Source organism: Salmo salar, chromosome ssa11 (assembly GCF_905237065.1).
Source record: "Salmo salar chromosome ssa11, Ssal_v3.1, whole genome shotgun sequence".
NCBI lineage: Eukaryota > Metazoa > Chordata > Actinopteri > Salmoniformes > Salmonidae > Salmo > Salmo salar.
In genome coordinates, this window is record NC_059452.1 from 63904197 (window position 1) to 63917452 (window position 13256).

The 13256-nt window shown below is 41.5% G+C and overlaps 1 protein-coding gene across 1 annotated transcript in view; it reads left to right on the forward strand.

The window, feature by feature from the left end:
- The first annotated feature begins 7815 nt into the window (after positions 1–7815).
- Positions 7816–13256, forward strand: part of LOC106562896 (mitogen-activated protein kinase kinase kinase 1) — a 74173-nt gene continuing 68732 nt past the window's right edge. The window contains exons 1-3 of the mRNA XM_045688879.1: positions 7816–7830; positions 8266–8487; positions 8940–9083. Coding sequence (XP_045544835.1) covers positions 7816–7830; positions 8266–8487; positions 8940–9083 — 381 coding nt within the window. The remainder of the gene's footprint in view (positions 7831–8265; positions 8488–8939; positions 9084–13256) is intronic.

Consider the following 13256-nt stretch of genomic DNA (forward strand, 5'->3'; position numbering starts at 1 on the left):
GTTGGGAGGAATTTCTCTGCATTCCATCTACATTCCAGAGCCAAGCAATGGGCACTGAACTAAGCAATGAGCGCACAAAGCTCCCACTTGCCACCTGCGTCAGTTGTAGTGGTATGACTCAGACAAACTGATTGTGTAGCTACTTTTGTGACTTTAAAGGCGAGACAATGGCATGCTGCCTTACTAGCACTAAATTCAGAAGTTAGCAACACTTAAATGAAAGCTTCAGATTATTTCCAAATATATGATCTAGAGAAAGTGAATGCCTGATGAGTTAATTCTGTCAGCAGCCTAAATCATTTGTGATTATGGAATAGAGAGATCTTTCAAAGGCAGGGTTACAGCTTTAGTCCAACATTTGATAGATTTCTACTCTTGTATTTGTTTCAAATCAAAACTAGAGAACTCAGCTAGAAAAATATTGGGAAACAAACTAAATTGCTATTAAATGGGTAGACCTGTCATTACTCAAGCATAGTTGGGCATTAAATCTCAACTGTGAATTGAACATGTCTTGTTGTCAGATACTGAGAGGCTAAATTCATTATTTGCCTTAAACTACGGATTTGTGTGGTTTCATGAGATGAGAAATTGGTCAATATATTATAACTTCCATGATGTGCATCTTTAAGTGCTCTGCACCAAGTATGCTGATACATACTATAGGTCAATTGCAAGTTGGATAATATTTTGTTTTCAGAGCATTAAAAGAGCACTTGAGGTAAATCTATTGTAGCCAAGATATCAATCTTGTGGTAATTTCAGCAGAAAGTCAATGTTTCTAGAGGTTAGTTGGTTCTTCAAGTCTCCAAAGGTACACCAGAGTCCAGTTTCCTGTTTTGCATAATATTTGACATGAACTCAGCTTTTACCTCTTGCAAGGTGACCCAGTTACACTCCCAACCAGGGATGGGATTTGGACCCAAACCTCTTCAGGCCAGCAAACAAAACAGCAGTTTATGTCAGAGAGGGACAAAATGAGTCTGTGCAGATATGTCCGACCGACTCTGCTCAAACCTTTTCATGGTATTGGCTTTCTTAATAAGTCGTGGTTGTGTTTGTTGCATCATCTTTAGGAAATCAATTTTTTTTACGTACAGCTGAAGTCAGAAGTTTACATACACTTAGGTTTGAGTCATTAAAACTAGTTTTTCAACAACTCCACAAATTTCTTGTTAACAAACTATAGTTTTGGCAAGTCGGTTAGGACATCTACTTTGTGCATGACACAAGTCATTTTCCAACAATTATTTACTGACCCATTATTTCACTTATAATTGACTCTATCACAATTCCGTGTGTCAGAAGTTTACATACACTAAGTTGACTGTGCCTTTAAACAGCTTGGAAAATTCCAGAAAATGATGTCATGGCTTTAGAAGCTTCTGATAGGGTAATTGACATCATTTGAGTCAATTGGAGGTGTACCTGTGGATGTATTCCAAGGCCTACCTTCAAACTCAGTGCCTCTTTGCTTGACATCATGGGAAAATGAAAAGAAATCAGCCAAGACCTCAGAAAAAAAATTGTAGACCTCCACAAGTCTGGTTCATCCTTGGGAGCAATTTCCAAACACCTGAAGGTACCACGTTCATCTGTACAAACAATAGTACGCAAGTATAACCACCATGGGACCACACAGCCAACATACCGCTCAAGAAGGAGACACGTTCTCTCCCCTAGAGATGAACGTACTTTGGTGCGAAAAGTGCAAATCAATTCCAGAACAACAGCAAAGGACCTTGTGAAGATGCTGGAGGAAACAGGTACAAAATTATCTATATCCACAGTAAAACGACATAACCTGAAAGGCTGCTCAGCAAGGAGAAGCCACTGCTCCAAAACCGCCATACAAAAGCCAGACTACGATTTGCAACTGCACATGGGGACAAAGATTGTACTTTTTGGAGAAATGTCCTCTGGTCTGATGAAACAAAATAGAACTGTTTGGCCATAATGACCATCGTTATTTTTGGAGGAAAAAGGAGGAAGCTTGCAAGCCGAAGAACACCATCCCAACCGTGAAGCACAGGGGTGGCAACATCATGTTGTGGTGGTGCTTTGCTGCAGGAGGGACTGGTGCACTTCACAAAATAGATGGCATCATGAGGGAAAATGATGTGGATATATTGAAGCAACATCTCAAGACATCAGTCAGGAAGTTAAAGCTTGGTCGCAAATGGGTCTTCCAAATGGACAATGACCCCAAGCATACTTCCAAAGTTGTGGCAAAATGTCTTAAGGACAGCAACGTCAAGGTATTGGAGTGGCCATCACAAAGCCCTGTCCTCAAACCTATAGAAAATGTGTGGGCAGAACTGAAAAGCGTGTGCGAGCAAGGAGGCCTTCAAACCTGACTCAGTTACACCAGCTCTGTCAGTAGGAATGGGCCAAAATTCGTCCAACTTATTGTGAGAAGCTTGTGGAAGGCTACCCGAAACGTTTGACCCAAGTTAAACAATTTAAAGGCAATGCTACCAAATACTATTTGAGTGTATGTAAACCTCTGACCCACTGGGAATGTGATGAAATAAATAAAATCTGAAATAAATAATTCTCTCTACTATTATTCTGACATTTCACATTCTTAAAATAAAGTGGTGATCCTAACTGACCTAAAACAGGGAATTTTTACAAGGATTAAATGTCAGGAATTGTGGAAAACTGAGTTTAAATGTATTTGGCAAAGGTGTATGTAAACTTCCGACTTCAACTGTACCTACCGGTAGCATTTCCGCCCAATGACATCACCTCTGTCTGTAGTAAATCTCTTAAAAAAGTCTGAGGCAGGGAAGCTTGATTTTTCCATCTTTGCATCAGATTGCTTTTGAGGCCCTCATTCATTTTTGTTCTTCCTATCTTACCAACTCTTTATCTGAATTGACAGGGGTGGCAGTGTATGGTTTCAAACCGGCAGCTTGTGGAATGCATCTTTCAAAATCTTGTGAAATATCTCAGGTCATGCTGTTGTTTTTTCCCTCGCCTGTCCACGTGATCTGAAGCGGAAGTGGGGAATTGCTCCTCTTGATATTGGTTGACCAGTTTCAGTCTGTCAGGCATGTATATTGCAGGATATCGGCTTGGACTTATTTCCCCTTTCTGACCTAAACTGCTGTTTTGTTTGCTTGCCTGCGAGGAAGTTAACTTCTATGGGAAACGTGGGACGTGAGCGTCCCACTCTATTCAACAGCCAGTGGAAGACCGTGGCGCGAAATACAAAACCTTAAAAATGCTATAACTTAAATTTCTCAAACATATGACTATTTTACACCATTTGAAAGACAAGACTCTCGTTAATCCAACCACATTATCCGATTTCAAAAAGGCTTTACAGCGGAAGCAAAACATTAGATTATGTCAGGAGAGTACCCAGCCGGAAATAATCACACAGCCATTTTCAAAGCAAGCATATATGTCACAAAAACCCAAACCACAGCTAAATGCAGCACTAACCTTTGATGATCTTCATCAGATGACACTCCTAGGACATTATGTTATGCATGTTTTGTTCAATCAAGTTCATATTTATATTAAAAAACAGCTTTTTACATTAGCATGTGATGTTCAGAACTAGCATACACACCGAAAACATCCGGTGAATTTACTAAATTACTCAGCATAAACGTTCACAAAATACATAACAATTATTTTAAGAATTATAGATACAGAACTCCTTTATGCAATCGCGGTGTCAGATTTTAAAATAGCTTTTTGTCAAAAGCACATTTTGCAATATTGTGAGTACATAGCTCGGCCATCACGGCTAGCTATTCAGACACTCGCCAACGTCGAGGCTCAGTAAACTCAGAATTACTATTAGAAAAATTAGATTACCTTTGCTGTTCTTCGTCAGAATGCACTCCCAGGACTTCTACTTCAACAACAAATGTTGTTTTGGTTCCAAATAATCCATAGTTATATTCAAATAGCTTCGTTTTGTTTGTGCGTTCAGGTCACTATCCAAAGGGCGACGCGCGGGCGCATTTCGTGACAAAAAAATTCAAAATGTTCCTTTACCGTACTTAGAAGCATGTCAAACGCTGTTTAAAATCAATTTTTATGCGATTTTTCTCGTAAAATAGCGATAATATTCCAACCGGACAACTTTGTATTCATTCAAATAGGTAAAGAAAAAAAATGGTGGTCTCTCGTGACTGCGCATTTCCAGGCTCTGAGCCACCAGGCAGACCACTCTCAAACAGAGTTCATGTACCTTGCCCAGAGACAGCAGACGCTCCAATCCACTTCTGGCGCCTTCAGAGAGCCAATGGAAGCCTTAGAACATGTCACGTAACCCCAAAGATACTGTAATTTCGATAGAGATGCAACAGTTGGACCACAAATTGTCAGACAGGCCACTTCCTGCTTGTAATCTTCTCAGGTTTTTGGCTGCCATATGAGTTCTGTTATACTGGCTGACACAGAGGGCAGAGCATGATCATAGGTGAGAGGTCAGGTCAACAGGAAGTATTATTAAAAATAGATGCTTTACATTGAAATACAGATAGAGATGTAGTAGCCAGTTTAATCCCGTGGCACGTTATTCAAATTCCTCAAAAATGCAAAAACTTCAATTTTTCAAACATATGACTATTTTACACCATTTAAAGATAAGACTCTCGTTAATCTAACCACATTGTCCGATTTCAAAAAGGCTTTACAACGAAAGCAAAACATTAGATTATGTCAGGAGAGTACCCAGCCAGAAATAATCAGACACCCATTTTTCAAGCTAGCATATAATGTCACAAAAACCAAAACCAGAGCTAAATGCAGCACTAACCTTTGATGATCTTCATCAGATGACACTCCTAGGACATTATGTTATACAATACATGCATGTTTTGTTCAATCAAGTTCATATTTATATCAAAAACCAGCTTTTTACATTAGCATGTGACTAGCATGTGACTAGCATTCCCACCGAACACTGCCGGTGAATTTACTAAATTACTGACGATAAACGTTCACAAAAAACATAACAATTATTTTAAGAATTATAGATACAGAACTCCTCTATGCACTCGATATGTCCGATTTTAAAATAGCTTTTCGGTGAAAGCACATTTTGCAATATTCTCAGTAGATAGCCCGGCATCACAGGGCTAGCTATTTAGACACCCAGCAAGTTTAGCACTCACCAAAGTCAGATTTACTATAAGAAAAATGTTATTACCTTTGCTGTCTTCGTCAGAATGCACTCCCAGGACTTCTACTTCAATAACAAATGTTGGTTTGGTCCCAAATAATCCATTGTTATATCCAAATAGCGGCGTTTTGTTCGTGCGTTCAAGACACTATCCGAAAGGGTAAATAAGGGTGACGAGCATGGCGCAATTTGTCACAAAACATTTCTAAATGTTCCATTACCGTACTTCGAAGCATGTCAACCGCTGTTTAAAATCCATTTTTATGCCATTTTTCTCATAAAAAGCGATAATATTCCGACCGGGAATCTGCGTTTAGGTAAACAGACGAAAGAAAATAAAGCATGGGGTCGACTCGGGCACGCGCCTAAGCCCATAGTACTCTGATCGGCCACTTGCCAAAAGCGATAATGTGTTTCAGCCAGAGCCTGCCTCGATATCGTTCAGCTTTTTCCCGGGCTCTGAGAGCCTATGGGAGCCGTAGGAAGTGTCACGTTATAGCAAAGATCCTCAGTCTTCAATAAAAAGAGCCAAGATGAAACACAACTTGTCAGACAGGCCACTTCCTGCATGGAATCTTCTCAGGTTTTGGCCTGCCATATGAGTTCTGTTATACTCACAGACACCATTCAAACAGTTTTAGAAACTTTAGGGTGTTTTCTATCCAAAGGGCAGGAGTAGTAACCAGATTAAATCGGGTACATTTTTTATCCGGCCGTGTCAATACTGCCCCCTAGCCCTAACAGGTTAAAAATCATACAATGTGATTTTTCTGGATTTTTGTTTTAGATTCCGTCTCTCACAGTTGAAGTGTACCTATGATAAAAATTACAGACCTCTACATTCTTTGTAAGTAGGAAAACCTGCAAAATCGGCAGTGTATCAAATACTTGTTCTCCCCACTGTATATATAACATTTCTTACCAAGCCTATCCATAAGTCCACGCAAGTTTCTTCAACTCTCTTCTGAGTGTAATTAGAACGATGTTGATGTCGTGCCGTGATGCCAGCAGATTACAGATTGCCTTTGCCAATCGCGCTGGATAAGAGCGTCTGCTAAATGACGTAAATGTAAAATGTAAATGTTATCGTCTTCATGAATATAAGCAAGTCATGTCTGCTAAATAATCAAGTTAGGTTTCTCCAGAAATAAATTATTCTAAATAAGATTGGCTTTATGTACAAATTAGTGAGAATGTCTCACCCCATGTTCAAGAATTGCCTTTTTCTCGCTCACTCTAGGTTAAATGAAAACAAAATCTCCAAAATATTGTTACTTTTTAAACAAAGCGATTATTATTAATACATTTATAAATATATAAAAGCCCCTTAGATATTCTCAGATATTCTCACAGATCCTAATGGAAAATGCCCCTTAGATATTCATTTAGAGTCCTCCAATCCTCTAAATGTAATTATTAGAATTATAAAACTAGGTTGCAGAAATGTTATGCTCTTAGCGTAACCTTTATTTAACTAGGCAAGTCAGTTAAGAACAAATTCTTATTTACAAGAACAGCCTATTCTTTAGCTATATAGCCCAGTACTGTACTGCCGACAGTTACGTTGTACAGCACCATATTGTCTGTTCCATTCTAATGGAAACTGAGGGTTTTTTGTTTTTCTTGGAATAGAAAAAACGTAATATTAATCAAATAAATTGTTAATTAATTACACAAGTACCAGTCAATATGCTGGACACTACAGCATACAATGATATTCTAGACAATTCTGTGCTTCCAAGCTTAGGGAAGGCCCTTTCCTGTTTCAGCATGGCAGATGAATTGGAACGCCGACTGTGAGCCAGGCCTAATTTCCCAACATCAGTGCCTGACCTCACTAATGCTCTTGTTGCTGAATGGAAGCAAGTCCCTGCAGCAATGTTCGAACATCTAGTGGAATGCCTTCCCAGAAGAGTGGAGGCTGTTCTAACAGCAAAGGGGAGACCAACTCCATATTAATGCCCATGATTTTGGAATGAGATGTTCGACGATCAGGTGTCCCCATACTTTTGTTCATGTAGTGTTTATCATATTATGATGGTCTTCATCCATAACCATGGTTACATGGTTATACGGTAATTGTTCCAGCCCTATAAACACACACTGAGAGACACACACACACACTGTTACACATGGAGAGACACACACAAACACCGACACCAACAGAAGCATATATATAAACATGTACGTCCAAACGCATATAAAGATAAGCCCTCATATGTCCACACATTAACATATAAATCCATGTATCTCCACATGCATAAACACATGTCCATATAAATATACACTCACATGCAGGAATGTTACACACATGAAATATACAAACCGATACACACACACAAACATCACAGAACAACACAAACAGTACATATGTGCTTTGCTTACTGTGTCACACTCAACATTATAGATACAAGCGACTATCAAATATTCCCTACTCTACTAAAGACTGATATGATACTGTTATTGCTTTGAAATAAAGATTTTTTTTTCATGACTAAGTGAAATCTAGCAGACTAAGGGAATTGGACATTTTCCAACTCTGGGCATTGCTCTATTAAATTGCAGCCAGTCTATCACAGCAGACACAGATGCTGACTTCTAAATGTACCTTTAGTCTAGCCCCTGTGTGCCATTCAGAGGGAGAATGGGCAAGACAAAAGATTTAAATGCCTTTGAACGGGGTATGGTAGTCGGTATCAGCCACACTGTTTTGTCTCAAGAACTGCAAAGCTGCTGGGTTTTTCACACTCAACAGTTTCCCGTGTGTATCAAGAATGGTCCACCACCCAAAGGCCATCCAGCCAACTTGACACAACTGTGGGAAGCATTGAAGTCAACATGTGGAACGCGTTTGACACCTTGTAGTGTCCATGCCCCGAACAACTCAATATTAGGAAGGTGTCCCTAATATATGGTATACTCAATGTAAGTATTATGGTAATATAGCTACATCTTGCCTTCTGATTGACAATTCTCTAAGATCTACAGGAGTGGCTAGGGAATAGGGTTTTGGCCGTATTTTGCATTTAGCCACTGTAATGGAACTGTCATTTGGCCCTCATTTGGCCTACTGACATCCCATTCCCCCTCTAACTCCCTCCCTCCCTCCCTCTCAGGTGGTGAAGCCCGTCTTCCTGCGACCGGACGGGAGCAAGGCAGGCTGCAAGGGGGCCGAGGATGAATCCAACACGCTCACCAGCGCTGCCCCCCAGCAGAGCGGTGGCTGCCGCAGCCCCTCCCCCGGACACCCCTCTTCCTCCTCCTCCTCTTCCTCTGGCAGGGCCTGCGAGAAGCCTGAGTCCCCAGGGGTGCACAGGAAGAGGGCCTCGCCCGTGCCAGTGATTAGCCACACACACACATACGTAGCATGCACACACACACATATGAGAACATCAGCTACGTGTTTAAGCGTACTTCATATTATTTGAGAATGCATAGACATATAGTTTCAAGTTTCAAAGTTTATTCGCCACGTGCACAGGATACAACAGATGTAAAACAGTACAGGGAAATTCTTACCTTGACTTCATAGCTCTTTCCCAAGAATGCAGTGATAATAATATAGATTTTACGATGAACTATGATGTGAGTTAAAGAAACATGAGAATGCAAGACATTTTATAATAATATACCATTGATTAGATATTAACCCTCTTCACTTTGGGTTTGAAGAATTGTTAAGTCCTAAGTGACTATTTATTAGACAATAACTATGAATGGGAGAGGATTAAGACTAGTTTTTCTCTGAGGCTGTCTTGATCTAATATTAATGTAATTTTGTTATTGTTGATTTGTTGTTGTTGAGGAGACTAATCGCCGTGTCAACAAGGTCATGAGGGCCCGCCTCTACCTACTGCAGCAGATAGGCCCCAACTCCTTCCTGATTGGAGGAGACAGCCCTGACAACAAATACAGGGTGTTCATTGGCCCACAGGTTAGAAGTGCTCGCAGTCCACTCAGACCAATGAAAAAAGATTAGACTGAATTATTAATTGGCCCACAGGTAAGAAGTGCTCGCAGTCCACTCAGACCAATGAAAAAAAAAATTGACAGAATTATTCATTGGCCCACAGATAAGAAGTGCTCGCAGTCCACTCAGACCAATGAAAAAAGATTAGACAGAATTAAAAGACTCACGCTCAATTTCAAATTGACTCCCTCTACCCTCTAGGTAATCAAAATTATTGGATAGGTGTTCAATATTACAGAAATTCCACCTAGCCTATCAGAAGACAAGGTCACTGTATTACCTATTATGCTTATACAGTTCTTTCAAATGTATAAGTAGCTAGTTGGAATTGGGCCTTTTGTGTCAGTTTGATTTAGCTGATGCAAGTTTGCGAGATTACAACGGTCTGGCAAGATTGAGGCTAAGCTGCAACAAGACCCCAACTTTTACCAAATTGCATTTACAGCAATAGATTTTAGTTTTAAAGGGACACTTGGAATGAAGCCCTTTATTCCATTGTTATAATGGCGCCGGTAGGGATGGCTGCTGTTTTACGGGCTCTGAACCAACTGTGCTATTTTGTTTGTTTTTTGCATTGTTTGTAAATTATTTTGTACATAATGTTGCTGCTACCATCTCTTATGAGCAAAAAGATCTTCTGGACATCAGAACAGCGATTACTCACCTTGAACTGGACAAAGATGTTTTCTTTAATGAGTCTGACGCGAAGGATATACTGCTTTCTTTAGACCAGGCCCAAATCCCTGTCATTAGCGTGAAGAAAAGATGGAGAAAAGGGGGGAGGAGGGTGGGGTGCCTTGTAAAAATTAGTCAACGAGTAGGTAAACCACTACTACCCTCCGTACTATTGGCCAACGTGCAATCATTGGAAAATAAACTGGACGATCTACGATTTAAGATTATCCTACCAACGGGACAATAAAATCTGCAATATCTTATGTTTCACCGAGTCGTGGCTGAATGACGACACGGATAATACAGAGCTGGCTGGGTTTTCCGTGCATCGGCAGGACAGAGCAGCTACGTGGTAAGACGAGGGGTGGGTGTGTGTGTCTATTTGTCAATGTCTGCTGGTGCGTGATGTCTAATATTAAAGAAGTCTCGAAGTATTGCTCGCCTGAGGTAGAATACTTCATGATAAGCAATAGACCACACTATCTACCAATAGAGTTCTCATCTATATTATTCGTAGCTGTCTATTTCCCACCACAAACCGATGCTGGCACTAAGACCGCAGTCAACGAGCTGTGTAAGGCAATAAGCAAACAAGACAATGCTCATCCAGAAGCGGCGCTCCTAGTACCGTGGAATTTAATGCAGGGTAACCTAAAATCCATTTTACCTCATTTCTACCAGCATGTAATATGTGCAACCAGAATTTGAAACACTCTAGACCACCTTTACTCCACACACAGAGACCCATATATAAAGCTCTCCCTTGCCCTCCATTTGGCATATCTACCATGATTCTGCTTACAAGCTAAAACAAAATCAGGAAGTACCAGTGACTCGCTCAATGAGGAAGTGGTCAGATTTTGCAGATGCTACGCTACAGGACTGTTTTGCTAGCACAGATTGAAATACGTTCCGGAATTCATCCAATGGCATTGAGAAGTATACTACCTCAGTCACCGGCTGCATAAACAAGTGCATCGACGATGTCGTCCCCACGGTGACCGTACGCACATATCCCAACCAGAAGTCATGGATTACAGGCAACATCCACACTGAGCTAAAGCTGCCGCTTTCAAGGAGCAGGACTCTAACCCGGAAGCTTATAAGACATTCCACTATGCCCTCAGACGAACCATCAAACAGGCAAAGCATCAACACAGGACTAAGATTGAATCCTACAACACTGGCTCTGACGCTCGTTGGATGTGGCAGGGCTTGCAAACTATTACGGACTACAAAGGGAAACCCAGCCACGAGCTGCCCAGTGACGAGAGCCTACCAGATGAGCTAAATGCCTTTTATGCTCGCTTTGAGGCAATCAACACTGAAGCATACATGAGAGCACCAGCTGTTACTGACGACTGTGTGATCACGCTCTCCGTAGCTGATGTGAGCACGACCTTTAAACAGGTCAACATTCACAAAGCTGCTGGGCCAGATGGATTACCAGGATGTGTACTCCAAGTATGCACGGACGAACTGGCAAGTGTCTACTTTCAACCTCTCCCTGACCGAGCCTGTAATACCTACATGTTTCAAACAGACTACCATAGTCCCTGTGCCCAAGAAAGTGAAGGTAACCTGCCCAAATGATTACCGCCCCATAGCACTCACGTCGGTAGCCATGAAGTGCTTTGAAAGGCTGGTTATGGCTCACATCAACACCATCATGCCGGAAACCCTAGACCCATTCCAATTCGCATACCGCCCCAACAGATCCACAGATGATGCAATCTCTATCGCACTCTACACTGCCCTTTCCCACCTGGACAATAGGAACACCTATGTGATAATGTTGTTCATTGACTACAGCTCAGCATTCAACACCATAGTTCCCACAAAGCTCATCACTAAGCTAATGACCCTGGGACTTAACACCTCCCTCTGCAACTGTATCCTGGACTTCCTTACCCCAGGTGGTAAGGGTAGACAACAACACATCTGCCACACTGATCCTCAACACTGGGGCCCCTCAAAGGTGCATGCTTAGTCCCCTCCTGTACTCTCTGTTCACCCACTACTGAGTGGCCAAGCACGACTCCAACACTATCATTAAGTTTGCTGACGACACAACAGTAGTAGGTCTAATCACTGACAACGATGAGACAGCCTATAGGGAGGAGGTCAGAGACCTGGCAGTGTGGTGCCAGGACAACAACCTCTCCCTCAATGTGAGCAAGACAAACGAGCTGATCGTGGACTATAGGAAGAGGAGGGCCGAACAGGCCCCCATTCACATAGACGGTGCTGTAGTGGAGCAGGTCGAGAATTTCAAGTTCATTGGTGTCCACATCACCAACTAACTATCATGGTCCAAACAAACCAAGACAGTCGTGAAGAGGGCACGACAACGCCCTCAGCAGAATGAAAAGATTTGGCGTGGGTCCCCAGATCCTCAAAAAGTTCTACAGCTGCACCATCGAGGGCATCCTGACCGGTTGCAACACCGCCTGGTATCGCAACTGCTCAGCATCTGACAGTAAGGCCCAGTACATCACTAGGGCCAAGCTTCCTGCCATCCAGGACCTTTACACTAGGCGGTGTCAGAGGAAGGCCCAAAAAATGGTCAAAGACTCCAGTCACCCAAGTCATAGACTGTTCTCTCTGCTACCGCAAGGCAAGTGGTACCGGAGCGCAAAGTCTAGGTCCAAAAGGCTCCTTAACAGGTACTGGTACCCCCTGTATATAGCCTCGTTATTGTTATGTAATTTTCTTGTGTTACTTTTTCTTTTATTTTTACTTTAGTTTATTTAGTACATATTTTCTTAACTCTTTTTATTGAACTGCATTGTTGGGTAAGGGCTTGTAAGTAAGCGTTTCACGGTAAGGTCTACACCTGTTGTATTTGGCGCATGTGACAATTAACATTTGATTTTATTATATTTGATCTACTCCCACAGAGTCAGATGAAGTCATGTATTTCATTTTTATGTCTCTGCATCCAGTATGAAGGAAGTTAAGAGGTAGTTTTGCGAGCCAATGCTAACTAGTGTTAACGCAATGACTAGAAGTCTATGGTATCTACTAGCATGCAACTTCCTTCAAACTGCTTGCAAAGACATAAAAAAAGATATCCATGAGTTCCACTTACTCTGGGGAAGTAGATAAAGAGCCTCATTGCCAAAATCCTGAAGTATCCCTTAAGAATTTACTTTACTTGTACATTGGCCAGCTTGTTTTTTTTACCCAGCCATTTGCTACTATAGAGCTGGATTGATGTAGAGCTCCTCTTACTAAAGGTCTACGTCCCAAATGGCACTCTGCTTCCTATATAGTGCACTACCTTTGTCAAAAGTAGTGCACTATATGTGGATTACGGTGCCATTTGGAACGCATCCAATGATTCTTAATCAGGTGTAGATTAAATTGGGCTCTCCTGAGTGATTTTTGACTTAGTGTTCTGTCGAAAAAGGGAAGTCGCTGAAGATGTGTGTGTTTGCGACCATAATGGACTGTGTATGT